Consider the following 12,909-nt stretch of genomic DNA (forward strand, 5'->3'; position numbering starts at 1 on the left):
CTCCATGCTGTTGGGGGCATTGGGGGAGGCAGAGGCAGTGGGTTGTACTCCGGCATTCGAATGATCGAATTTTTCGACAAACCGCTTTGTGACGAAAGTGTGACGTTCTTCGGTAGCGGAACTAGAGGCGGTGTCGGTGGTATTGGCGGCTTTGGAGTTGGTATTGATAGCTTCTTTGTTCTAACTAGAAGAGAGCTTCGCTTGGTTTTGACGAATCTAGCACCATTTTTTCTTACACTTTTGATTGAGCACTTTACTCTTCTTTCAGTAGGTCGCGGAACAGCTTTCACATTATCTGATGTTAGCAATGCACACGGTACAATTCCCAGTAAGCGCAGCCCCATGAGGATTTCACAAATCCAGTTTTTTTTCTTTTCAATAACACATTAGATGATCATTCTTTCAAAAGTTCTTTTGACGTACGTATTACTTTTCAACAAATTCGGCTTTGTTCAAATACACTATAGAGAACTTTTCGAAGATCACAAAATTTTAAATCATTGAATATGCACTGAAAACTTGTAACAGCTTAACTTTCGGTTGTTATTCATGTTATTTTAAATCTGCATTACCTGGCACTCATCTTGCTGGAGTCTTCGGTAGAGTTAATCGATCATCGGTTTTTTTAATTTTTAGCGCAAGGCCGGACTCGAAATTGATGTAACGAATTCCACAATTGTCTTAAATGATTATGCTTGTCTATAACAGTTTCTTCATGCCAAAACTTTTTTACAGGAAATGAAGTACACGATCTTTTTAGATCCCTTCTATACAAACAAACTAGTAAACAAATTACTGTTTGGCCTAGATACCGCCGAACTGCCATGATCCAAAGATCAACAATAGCATTTCTTCGCCGATGATGCTCTGTCAAAACCTCTCGGTTTGTTACAAGACAAGACAACTACGCAGGACGGACATAACCGGGTCATGGGTGCAAGCAGTACCTTCAACGGCGGAATCGGCAAAACCGGGAAGTGTTATTTTTCCACAGGTTCAGGTGGGGGCGAAGATCACTTTGAAAGTTGAGAATGATATAACCTAGATATACCGTGTGATCTACTACGGAACGGTCTACGCTGGACCAGATCTTCTGTCTACGGCAAACCCTCCAAAAATGCCGTGAACACCAAGTCCCTACGCACCATCTATTCATCGATTTCAAAGTCGCATACGCAACGATCGACCATGACGAGCTATGGAAAATCATGGATAAGTACGGCTTCTCCGGGAAACTGAGGAGACTGATCAAGGCCAGACGATGGATGAAACGCTGATCTGTATGCGGAACGCTCATTAGACCGGTTGTCCCCTATAATAAGTACACACTGTCCACTAAAAGGACTTATCTAATTTCAATAGCTGAACACCAACAGTTGACTTTTGGATAGGTAAAATAAAAGACTTGTATTATGACTCCGTATTCGTCCACGGCTCAAGATCGAATGATCTGTATTTCCGTTCCAGTCTATCTGGATTTAAAAGAGAACTCATTTGGATGAACATAATATATACAATTGAATCGGTTTACACCAAAGGTTAAACTTATCGGGATACGACACACTACGGGCACGAGACGTGGATATTGCTCGAGGAGGACCTGCGTACACTCGGGTTATTTGAGCAAAGAGTGAACGGAGAATTGTGGAGGCGAAGGATCAGCCACGAGCTCGCGCGACTCTACGGCGAACCCATTATCCAGAAGATGGCGAAGGCTGGACGGATACCCTGGGCAGGACATGTTGCGAGAATGCCAGACGACTGTCCTGCAAAACAGGTGTTCGCTGCCAATCCGGTAGTAACGAGACGAGCAGGGGCGCAACGAGCGGGGTGGTTAGACTCCACTTGGTCTGGCGTGATCTGGCGTATTTGTGTGCCAATTGGAAAACGGTTGCCAGGGACCGAGTGAATTGGAGGAATATTGTTCATCAGGTTATGGCGTGAGACGCAAAACCATGTAAATAAAAATAAAATAACGATGATGAGCATCGCTTGACACCCCGACTCAAAAACAACGCGATCGAAGGTTTCGATGAGCGCCTGATCCCTTATCCGGAACGAGTTGGAGGAGATAAAGTATAAAATTAATTTCTAACTATTTCATATCACAAAATTTAACTTACTAATTTAAGTTTCTGAAATCTTAGAGGCCGTTTGTTGTTGCCCAAATCGCCGAATTCCCCTTACATTGATTTTTATTACACAACCTAATGTAGGTGTGTAGTTCTATTTAAATAAGCTAAATAAGCTGTCTTGGAATACTGAATTGAATAACCAATCAATCTAAATTCATTACATAAGGTTATTTTTAGTATAACTAAGAACTTTTTAAACAATAGCTGTTATATATAGCAATTATTGTTTTCAATCGCGGAATATACATGTACATGTAGTCAATAAACTATCTGCAAAAGTTTTGAAAAAAAATCACCTATGTTAAACCTTTCTCTATATGGCTCCGAAAATGTAATATTGTAGAACACAGAAAGCAATTTTTAATGCAAATATTGTTGATTACCTTCATTCTTTTAAAACTTAGTGAAATGGTGAATTGTCGCCAAGCTATATTCAAAAGTATCACACATGTTGAAGATATGAAGAATCTGGCAACCAATTTGTCGGGCTTAGCTAGATATTTGATACATCAACGGTATGCCACAGCCCAGCCATAAACATCCCACTGAATCTTCAACTGGTTTAGTAGAGTGGCCTCCAAGAAAGCAACATATCTATCTGAACAAAACTCGCCTTTCACATTCGATAGGTACCGGTGTTTCGTTAGCTCCTGCATCAAAGAGTAGCAAATTTATGAGCTTTGCGGGGCTTCACTTTATATATTCTTTCAAGAAAAAACATCAACAAGTTTGCAGAAATTGATTCAAAACGATTATTTTTAAAATTTCCCGTTTTGAAAGAAAATCTTATTATATAGGTACGTTAACTTTCAGGTGAAGTATTGACCTTACATTGAAGATAATTTTGGCGCAAAAATATCTTAATTTAGCACAACCACTACAACTAATTCACCCTGACAATTTTATTACAAAACAAAGAAAATGTGAATGTATGATTGCCTAAAGCGAACGTCCAGTTCCCAGTCCAGTGTCCCATAAAAACTTGTTTTAATATTTTGAATTTTTATGCACAGTTGATTCATTGCAATTCGTCCTTGAAGACTCCACCGAGTGCGTGTGTTCGCTGCTAGATTGTAAAACATGATTGAAAGCCATTAACAACCGGCCGAGAATGTTCACTGTCACTTGAGAATATTATGCTGGCTGCGGCTGTTGCGATAACACGCTTTCCGATACATGTGAGCGCAAACCACCATCGATGCTGCTGCTGCTGCTGAAGCGAGCGACTCCAAATACCTCATCGTTTGGCCGACAATGAAACTTCATTGTTACACGAATGCTGCGTACACACTGAGCTGAAGGCATTCCATTGATAAAAAGGATACCGCCTAGCAGAAAGAAAGACGCTTTGAAGTGGTTCCGCTCTCTGGTGAGCGTTTTCTCTTTTGTATTTTCCGGTGTTTGGGAAAATTTTATCTCAGTTTTTTCTCGCAAAGGGATGGGATGGAAAAGTCAACAAAGGTGGAGTTTGTCTCGCAGAAGCGCTCTATTCGGGAAACCTACAGGTTAAATTCAACAGTTACTCTTGGATTTGAACATTTCAACGGCCATTCTGAAAAATGCTACACATGGCCACACCATTGAATTCAGGTATAACCGTGCAGATGATAGTCAATATCAGAGTGGGTGATAAGCGCTCCAACAATTTTGAAATCGGAACGGAAAATGTAATGATCTACTCATAAGCACTGCCATCACTTTGAAACGATATTTTAGAGGCAATTCTACCAAGCAAGCCCATCTCATGAGATAAATCTAATCTACAACAATAGCCTAGCAAATATTAAAAAAATATTAAACACCAAATGCGACTACTTTCCTTCAATTTTGGAAGATAAATCTTTCTGATATATTAAGACTCTACATTAGACTGGCCCATAACTAAAAAAAATCCTTATATTCCACGCGGCAGCCCTTAGATTGGTGCCTTTAGGTGAAAAAATGACTTTCTTAAAGTTTCAGGTCATTTGGCAGAAGCACGAGCTGGCGCAAATGACTTAAAATTTGTATGGAGATTTTCGGCAAAATGTATGAAAAATCGACCTACTTTCACTCTTTGTGTTCTAAAATATGTTTCCAGTATGCTAGAAAGCTCAGAATTTCAGGAATTGTAGTTCAAACAATGAAAAACAAGTTTGTAGAAGGTTGTGACGCGATACGAGTTGACTGAGATGAGTTATTCGCAATTGAATGTGTTTTTTCCCATTTCTTTAATATATCGTGAACGGTGTATGGGCTAATTATCGCACTCACTTGATCGCATCGTCACACAATGCAGCAGTTCATAGTTTTTCAAAACTTTCTTTCAACTTTTTGCAAAGATATTTGTTATAAAATAAGTAACAACTTTGCCGATGACCCAAACTTTTTATCTGTTATTCTCATTGTGTGACAATGCGATCAAGTTAGTTCTAATAATCCGTTCACGACATATCGATGAAATGCGAAAAAGATCACACATTCAATTGCGAATAACTCATCGCAGTCAACTCGCATCGCGTCACCATTTTTTACAAACTTGTTTGTCATTGATTGAACTACAATTCCTGAAATTCTGAGCTTTCTAAGATACTGGAAACACATTTTAGAATACAAAGAGTGAAAGCAGGTCGATTTTTCATACATTTTTACGAAAATCTTCATACAAATTTCAAGTCCTTTGCGCCAGCTCGTGCTTCGGCCAAATGACCTGAAACTTTCAGAAAGTCATTTTTTCACCTAAAGACACCATTCTAGGAGGTGCCGCGTTGAAAAAAATGTTATAAAAATCATCCCATACAAATTTTGGCCAGTCTACTCTACATATCTTACACTAAAAACAGGGCGTTCTTTCGATGGAACTAGTCCGTACCTTTTAAGATAAAATATATTTTTCCAATTATCTTGTTAACTTCCTAGCTCTAATAAATAACATTCAGCACAACATCGTTAAAACAGGTAAATATAGATTTGTTTCTAGACGTCTAAGTTACAAAGGCATTTGTGAATTCGGAGGAATAAAGTATAGTTAGTTCTTTTTTATGAATCGTTTCAAAATTTTCCTACCACATTCGCGGGTAGGGTTGTGAATTGTGTTAATGTTTTCAAACACTTTTCTCCTCATAAAATACTAGACCGTTTTAATACGTTAATCATATGGTGTTAAAAAGTACTTACTTGTGTTTTAGTTGACGATTGTGCGCCCTAGTCTGCTACATTTTGATTCCATTCGATACCACGAGGGTAAAGGCACGTTAGTTGGTTTCAAATATTTGGTCGCCATTCAGGAGATATTTCGATATTTGGTGAAAAGAGTATATAGAACACGTAGCGTCGATTTCAAATCCATATTCACGATATCTAAATAAAATATTAAGTTATGCCATACATTTGAGTACGATTCAATTAAACTTTCGGTTACCTTCCGGTCTGGCTTTCGGCTTCATGCCTTGATCCATCATTAGTTCGAACGAAAATGCCACGTTGTGAACCATTTGGTCGGAATCTTTCGGCGTCAGATGAAACTCGTGCAACGGAACAAAGAATCCACCCAACAGGCCCATCAGCATGCACAAGAACACGCCGTCCTTGAAATCAGTGCTCAAATCGAAGGCCTCGAAATTCAGCTTGTTCAGATGCTTGTTGACAAAGGTGATGAGGGACTTCTTGACAACGGCAAGCTTATCCGGAGCGTGATCAAAGAGAGTATCGAAGGCATCCCGTTCACAACGCATGCCCACGTCGTCGTACTGCTGAGTAATTTGTTCTTGAAATTGTCTGTAGGTGGAAAAGAAAGTTAGATTCCTAATGGAAAAAAAATCTGGACAAAAACTATCTTACGTGCTCGTGAGCTTTCCGAGTGATTTTTGAGCCATGACTACCGTAACGAAAACATTCTCCGGCAGACGAATAGGGGCCCGGAAATGACGAACTAGAGCAACTAGCAAGTGCAAAATCGAAACGATATTTTTGGTATGAACAGTTTCTACCGACCATTTTGGGGTATTATGGTGGAATCCAAGCGTCTATTAATGAGAATTTTAGTTATTACATGGCATGTACCAGGAAGAAAAATGAAAATCTTACATGATTCACGGCATTCAACACAACGGTTAACTTCTGGCGCTGCCCTTCGGCCGACTGGGTGACTTCCGGTACGTTAAGTTTGTGATTGGCGAGCTTCTCGAAGAGCTTCTGCAACACCTGACCATCGTACAAATCCTCTTCAATGTCGGTGACAATAATTCGATCCTCGACCAGTTCGTCATTTATCCAATCGATGAGCACCTGAAGCAGTTCCCGCACCAGAGGACTTTGCAGCGACGTAGGCTGTATGATCGAGCGTGATTCGTTATCGGCAAGGTTGTAATCTTCCGGTGGGATGATGGGAGCGTTAGGATTTCCCGGTGAATCGATAGCTATTTTACCCTCCTCTTGAACTTCCTGAACTGTAAGTGATAAAACAATGCTTAACTTAAGAGTTTAAATATCAGAATATATGAGTTTAGGTCGATAAACCAACAAATTTGTTTACAATTTAAGCGCAACAAGACGATGACGTCATTACATCCACACATTCCAGCATCACCCACATAAGGTGACTCAAGGACGGCTTCATAGGCTGGTGCAGCTGGAATATTTCAGCCTCCGTTTTACGGTATACAGGATTACTAAAGCCAGGATAATTATTTTTACAATTCAAAATCCATATAAACATTGGGAAAGTTTGTTTTCCCTTTTCGCAATGACCATAAATGGCATTAATTGCAGGGCTTGGCAGCAAGACAAATAATTGATCACATATTTCGACCATCAAAAGTGAGAAATTCAGAAGAACTTCTTGACCTACCTTCCTTGATGCGCTTCTTCCGTCCGAGGGTTCCGATTTTGTCCCAGAAGCTCTCCTCCTTATCTAAATTTTTGCCAGAAGTTGGCGTCCGCGGAGATTTTGGGCGAGTCAGAGTGCTCATTTTGGATTCAACTGATTGTTGTTGTTCCGTGTTCCTGTTACTGTTATCGCATAAAATCTATTTTAGAGTTGACCTAAACCCACGAATGAACTCATTCGAATTGCCTTCAAATAGGGGTGTACAGAAGGTTAAAATCTGCAGTCAACTAATTAATCTGACAAAACTTTTGCAGTTCGGAAAACTTAAGACTTCCTTAAAAATTCTGCCGAAAAATATTGGAGACCTTAAACTTGTTTCAGAAACCAAATAAGTGTTGTTTTGATTATAGTAAAAGGTTGTCGCGAAGCAATGTGGTGAACCACTCAAGCAAAAGTGTGAATGTGTTGCAATCACCTGATCATTTTTGTATTTTAATAGAGTGGATTGTATTCTGAAGTACTGATTGAATTCAAATTCTTGGTTAAAACTTAAACTCGGAACTATCCATACCGTTACAAATTTGAGCAATTTTTCATTGAAATAAGTTTATCTAAATTCTTTGCCTAAAACTTTTATTAAATTTTGTTTTTTACTCATAATTGCACAGAATATTATCAAAAGCAAACACATAGTTTAAGCATTCATCGATTATTCAAACTTTCGAGGCGGAAGTTTTGACTGACACCCGCAGAGAGTTCATCTTTAATCGACAAACACATCAGTTTTCATTGAGCGTGTACCTTTTGGCAGACACATTGCATTGTTCTTTTTGCCTCGCGTTTTTCGTTGAATTTATGAAGACCAAATTTAAATTTTCCCGATAAAAGTAGTTGATTTTGTCTCGAAAAACTTGGCAATATTCCGATACGTGCCGGGAAGTTGTTCGCCTCTTGAAGTTTTGCGATTTCATTCAAGTGCATAGGGTAACGATGGCTGATTCTTCGGCAACTGACAACTGGATCAAAAAAGCGGATGACCAGGAAATTTCATCGCTGGTGAGTTCCGATTTTGGTTGTTTGAAATTCAATTACTAACCTTCCATTACTTTATTTCAAGGTTAATGAGTTGAATCTGAAGGCACAGGATGAAAAATCTTCCGATAGTTTACAGAAGAAGTCGGAAGAAGCGAAACCGGGCACACCCGACGCGGCATCGGAATCTAACCCTACATCGGACGACAAGAAAGGAAACTCGGAACCGGTTTCGCCCGAGAAAGTGCCAGTTACCCTACAAGCGGCCGTAGTTGCAGCACAGGGTGACCAGGACGCACCGAGCGATAACGGCGATCCGGACGATGCAGAAAAGTACAAGTGAGTTCCCATTCTTATAAGATTTTTTTTTAAACAATAGGAATGAAAGATTGAAATGGTACAGGTGTGCTCAATATCATACGATCGTTTTAATGAAATTTTAATATTCGAAATAAATAAAATCTATTATTACTTTACATTTTTTATAGCCCTGCCGATGCCAGTTTGCTGATGAAAATCATCCGTAAGGGTTTGATTGAATCCAAGCTCGATCTGGAGGTTCAAAGGAAAGATCCAACTTCACCATTGTACTCTGTGAAATCCTTCGAAGCGTTGCACTTGAAACCGGAACTCCTTCAGGGTGTCTACGCGATGGGTTTCAATGCTCCGTCCAAGATTCAGGAAACGGCACTTCCAACACTGCTCGCCGATCCTCCTCAGAATATGATCGCCCAAAGTCAATCGGGAACCGGTAAAACTGCAGCCTTCGTATTGGCTATGTTAAGCCGGGTGAATCCGTTGAAGAATTATCCTCAAGTTATTTGTTTATCGCCGACCTATGAATTGGCTATACAGACTGGTGAAGTTGCCGCACGAATGGCCAAATTTTGTCCGGAGATCAAGCTACGATATGCCGTCCGCGGAGAGGACATTGTCAAGGGATCCAAGCTAACGGATCATATCATCATCGGGACACCCGGTAAACTGATGGATTGGGGTATAAAATTCCGGGCATTCGATCTGAAGAAGATATCCGTTTTCGTGTTGGACGAGGCGGACGTTATGATTGCCACCCAGGGCCACCAGGATCAGTGTATTCGTATTCACAAGCAATTGTCCTCTTCCTGTCAGATGATGTTTTTCTCAGCCACCTATGAGAAGGAGGTGATGGAATTTGCCGAGTATATTGTACCGAACCCGATTGTGATTAGATTAGCCCGCGAACAGGAATCTTTGGATAACATCAAACAGTACTATGTCAAGTGTCGCAACCAGGAAGACAAGTACCAGGCTATTTCCAACATCTACGGTGTCATCACTGTAGGCCAAGCAATTATTTTCTGTCATGTAAGTGCAAAACTCGCTGATTATAAATCAAATAATATAAAGAAATTTTGGTTCTCAGACTCGCAAAACCGCCAGCTGGCTGTCGGCTAAGATGTCTGCGGATAAACATTCGGTTGCCGTTTTGTCCGGCGATTTGACGGTGGAACAACGGCTAGCTGTTCTAGATAGATTTCGCGCCGGCCTGGAGAAAGTTCTTATCACCACTAATGTTTTATCACGAGGTAAGAACGGAATGTTTGGTTCAGCTAAAATCAGCTTAACGAAATTTGTATTAATTCTTAGGAATTGATGTCGAGCAAGTTACCATTGTAGTTAACTTTGACCTCCCGATGGATATGAATCAGAAGGCTGATTGCGAAACGTATCTGCATAGAATTGGACGTACCGGAAGATTCGGTAATTTTTACAAGTTAGCATAGCGAAGTCTCCTTGTTTAAATTCAATTCTCATTAACAGGTAAAAACGGAATAGCCATCAACTTGGTTGATAGCGATCGAAGCATGCAGATCTGCAGGTCGATTGAAAGCCATTTCCAGAAAAAGATTCACTTGTTGGATGCAGAAAATGCTGATGAGATCGAAAAGATCGGATCGTAATAAGAAATCGGACGAACGAACGGAATTTGAGAAAATCGACGCTCAATATGCCTTTTTGAACTATGCTCTGCTAACTGTTCGTTTATATGAATTCAACTTGTTTCATATGCGGCACACCTATGTGAGTGTGTTTGCGGATAAAGACAGGTGAGATTATATGTATCGAAGGACAAAAAATAAAGCGCTGAAAACGCATTGAAAGGAAAATAGTTGAAAACTATGAGCCCTTTTACCATAAATCTACTATAACAAGAAATATTCCAATCAAGCTTAAGTAACTTAAAAATCAAATTAAGTCAAGCTTGATCAAGCTTAAGTAACCTAAAATACATCAGCTCGGAAGATACAACAAAAACAAACAGTAATATATGCGTCTATTGAACTGAGCCAATCTAAAGGAAAATTTAATTACACCCGAAAGCCTTGTTGTTTAAGTAGCATCACTCAGAGTGTTTTTAAATCAGATAAGGTAAAAAAACATAATTTATCGTTTATTTGCGTGACTTAGTAGGTACCATTTTTTTGGTAGTTTTTTTTTCTCAAACTGTTTTTGACAGAAATTTTCAAACGAAAACAAGAGCTTGGAATGTTGGATATGTTTATTTCATAACCGTATCATCTACATCAAAATATTTGTTTAACATTCTTTCTAATTTATTTAAAACTGGTAAAATCTATTAAACGTTTTAAAACTCACTTCTAAGTACTATTCATAATACTATTTTGTTTCGAGAGAAGAATCCATTAGATTCGTTTGTGTACATTAAAGTGTATGCACCCTTATAATAAGTTTAAAATATTGCTTTTCAATAACAGTACGAAACATCCAGTTGACATTTTTCATCAAACCACCGGCTAATCCAGCGGTTCTTCGCACTCATCTTGCTGGAAGCCATCAGCTCCTTGTATTCATTCTGGCGACGTTGCGCCTTTGGCACTGGGAAAATGCGTTTCATATCACCACGGTTTAGATGTTCCCGATAGGCAGCGTGCAGTTCTCGGAGATCTGAGTTTTCCAAACAGGCCACACACAGCGAACAGTCCACCGGAGCACAAGACTCTGTACACGGTGCTTCTGAGCAGACTTTTGCATCGACGACCACGTTCTTGAGGGCAGAAATCATGGCTTCCGTTTCTGGAGACCGACGGCGGAACGAATCTCTACGTAAATCGGATCCCACCCCGACTAAACGGAGAAAGTTATAGATTACCTGTTCGTACAGTAATCGGTTGGGCTTGAAATGGGCCGATGATAGATTTGGGCTCATATTAGCTTCCATCAGATAGACCCTCAGGTTTTTGTCCACTACAAGATCGAAACGCATCATTTCAAAAAAGTTTCGCTTACTTGCGTAACGTGGAAGCATAGCTGCCAATAGCGATTCCTTGCTGAGTATTGCTAGTCGAATCGCGTCTTCTACTTGATCCCAAATAATAGTAGGATCACGTCCGGTGCTTCGCATATAAGCATCGAAGGAATCTTTCATACCGAAGCCAAGTTTGGTGTAAAATGGTTTCAACTTTGGAACCTCCCATGTGGGAAGGTAATCGTCCCCTACGATGTACTTGTCGAGATTTTTGTGATCAAATGGATAGTACTCCACTGGACAATATCGGAAAAGAATGTCCCCTTTGTAAATGTACACCCTCAGTGGATCGATCGATGTAATGACTGTATAAACTCCAATGTCAAACTTGTACCCATCCACAAGCAACGGATCGTCTATAAACTCTTGGACGAAGGTTTCGTTATTACCGAAATCAATTTCATCCAACGTCTTGATTTGGATATGTCGATGTTGATTATTTTTCTGCACAAATCGTTGATTGGGATTCTCTATTGCGAATTTTCTCAGTTGTTCCGCTTCGCTGGGCAGCTTAAAAGCGCGGGGTATGTATTTGATTTTCGTCGTACTCAGGTCAACTTTGTTTGTTATGTATCCGGAACCTGGGAAGTGATTAACCAGTTGATGCGGTTTGAGATGATTCAGATTGAGCTTTCCAAATGGATAATCATGGGCCCATAACAGATCCCAATCGTTTACTCCACTGTCGTTTCCAACTTGTGTCAGCCCCAGGCGTTCTAGAACCGCATGTACGTGCACAAGATGACCACCAGATGGATTGCGCCCGTAGATTCTATACTTTGGTCGTGGTTCAACCTCCTGCCGCACTATTCGTTCGATGAGACGTTCTTGGCACTGTGTTGGTTCTGTAGACAGACAAATTTTCCAAGTAGCTCTTATATGATATCATGCTATAGTACCAACCTGCAGATTTTCCTCCCGGTTCTCTCAGCTGCAGTATAGTGGCCAACGTATCTTTTGGAAGACATTGCGTTAGGGTGGCCGCGAAAATGGTGATAACAAAAAATAAAATTTGGCCTTTCTTGGTTCTTAAATCAAAGAAACAGTTCAGATCTTCATGTATGATATGTTGAGTTGGGTTTGATTGTTGTTCGGCTGGAGATTTCTCCTCTGCGCCTTTCGTAACATTCCCAGCTTTCGCGGAAGGTTCTTGCTAAAATAAAAGATAAACAATTATCACCATCGGTAATTGTTTGATCAATTTATGCTAAAGGTGCTAATTACTTTTCGGCGCTCAGTTTTCCTTTTTTCTGTCATATTCATAAATTCTTTGAACTTTCTTTCATGGGAGAGATACTCGTTGGCCGATAGAATGTAGGTCGAGTGCTTTTCCAACTGGCTACGCGTGAGCAGAATTTTGATGCGTATGACTTATTCTTTTTAAACTAACGTAAAACTTGAACGATATGGAATGAGTACTTTTATCACAGTTCGAACATTATTGGACACTTTTTTATACTGTTGTTCAAAGGAAATCTTTCACATTGTTAAGTGGGACTTGGTATAATAAGTTTTATGATGGAATGAAGTGTACAGTGATGCTGCGGTTCGGCCCACGTCTGATGAATGAATGAATTTGTCTGTTTAATTTTTACTCGAGTTGGGTTCTGTCGTTTCAATAGTGT

At 39.9% G+C, this 12,909-nt stretch overlaps 3 protein-coding genes across 3 annotated transcripts; 1 reads left to right on the top strand and 2 right to left on the bottom strand.

Moving 5' to 3' along the window:
• Positions 1 to 4,987: 4,987 nt before the first annotated feature.
• On the bottom strand, positions 4,988 to 7,113 carry LOC129758110 (beta-parvin-like). The gene is made up of 5 exons (XM_055755563.1): positions 6,964 to 7,113; positions 6,201 to 6,562; positions 5,955 to 6,139; positions 5,536 to 5,891; positions 4,988 to 5,474 (listed from the first exon to the last, which is right to left on the bottom strand). The coding sequence occupies exons 1-5, from the start codon at positions 7,082 to 7,084 to the stop codon at positions 5,398 to 5,400; spliced, it is 1,101 nt and encodes a 366-aa protein (XP_055611538.1). The 5' UTR covers positions 7,085 to 7,113; the 3' UTR covers positions 4,988 to 5,397.
• Positions 7,114 to 7,738: 625 nt separating this feature from the next.
• LOC129758109 (DEAD-box helicase Dbp80-like) lies at positions 7,739 to 10,308 on the top strand. Its single transcript, XM_055755562.1, has 6 exons — positions 7,739 to 7,998; positions 8,060 to 8,313; positions 8,463 to 9,321; positions 9,380 to 9,542; positions 9,604 to 9,717; positions 9,778 to 10,308. The coding sequence occupies exons 1-6, from the start codon at positions 7,933 to 7,935 to the stop codon at positions 9,915 to 9,917; spliced, it is 1,596 nt and encodes a 531-aa protein (XP_055611537.1). The 5' UTR covers positions 7,739 to 7,932; the 3' UTR covers positions 9,918 to 10,308.
• A 233-nt stretch (positions 10,309 to 10,541) lies between these two features.
• Positions 10,542 to 12,862, bottom strand: LOC129758107 (probable tubulin polyglutamylase ttll-15). The gene is made up of 3 exons (XM_055755558.1): positions 12,509 to 12,862; positions 12,188 to 12,437; positions 10,542 to 12,129 (listed from the first exon to the last, which is right to left on the bottom strand). The coding sequence occupies exons 1-3, from the start codon at positions 12,545 to 12,547 to the stop codon at positions 10,724 to 10,726; spliced, it is 1,695 nt and encodes a 564-aa protein (XP_055611533.1). The 5' UTR covers positions 12,548 to 12,862; the 3' UTR covers positions 10,542 to 10,723.
• Positions 12,863 to 12,909: the final 47 nt, after the last annotated feature.

This window comes from Uranotaenia lowii, chromosome 3, assembly GCF_029784155.1.
Source record: "Uranotaenia lowii strain MFRU-FL chromosome 3, ASM2978415v1, whole genome shotgun sequence".
Classification (NCBI taxonomy): domain Eukaryota; kingdom Metazoa; phylum Arthropoda; class Insecta; order Diptera; family Culicidae; genus Uranotaenia; species Uranotaenia lowii.

Bases quoted from the DNA above. Each gene is read 5' to 3' on its own strand.
- LOC129758110 (XM_055755563.1), bottom strand. From the start codon at position 7,084: ATGAGCACTCTGACTCGCCCAAAATCTCCGCGGACGCCAACTTCTGGC. The intron at 6,140-6,200 runs GTAAGATTTTCA...TCTCATTAATAG, and splicing joins TGTTGAATGCCGTGAATCAT to ACGCTTGGATTCCACCATAA. The intron at 5,892-5,954 runs GTAAGATAGTTT...TTCCACCTACAG, and splicing joins CTCGGAAAGCTCACGAGCAC to ACAATTTCAAGAACAAATTA.
- LOC129758107 (XM_055755558.1), bottom strand. From the start codon at position 12,547: ATGAATATGACAGAAAAAAGGAAAACTGAGCGCCGAAAA. The intron at 12,438-12,508 runs GTAATTAGCACC...CTTTTATTTTAG, and splicing joins GGAAAACTGAGCGCCGAAAA to CAAGAACCTTCCGCGAAAGC. The intron at 12,130-12,187 runs GTTGGTACTATA...GTCTGTCTACAG, and splicing joins ACCGGGAGGAAAATCTGCAG to AACCAACACAGTGCCAAGAA.
- LOC129758109 (XM_055755562.1), top strand. From the start codon at position 7,933: ATGGCTGATTCTTCGGCAACTGACAACTGGATCAAAAAAGCGGATGAC. The intron at 7,999-8,059 runs GTGAGTTCCGAT...CTTTATTTCAAG, and splicing joins ACCAGGAAATTTCATCGCTG to GTTAATGAGTTGAATCTGAA. The intron at 8,314-8,462 runs GTGAGTTCCCAT...CATTTTTTATAG, and splicing joins GACGATGCAGAAAAGTACAA to CCCTGCCGATGCCAGTTTGC.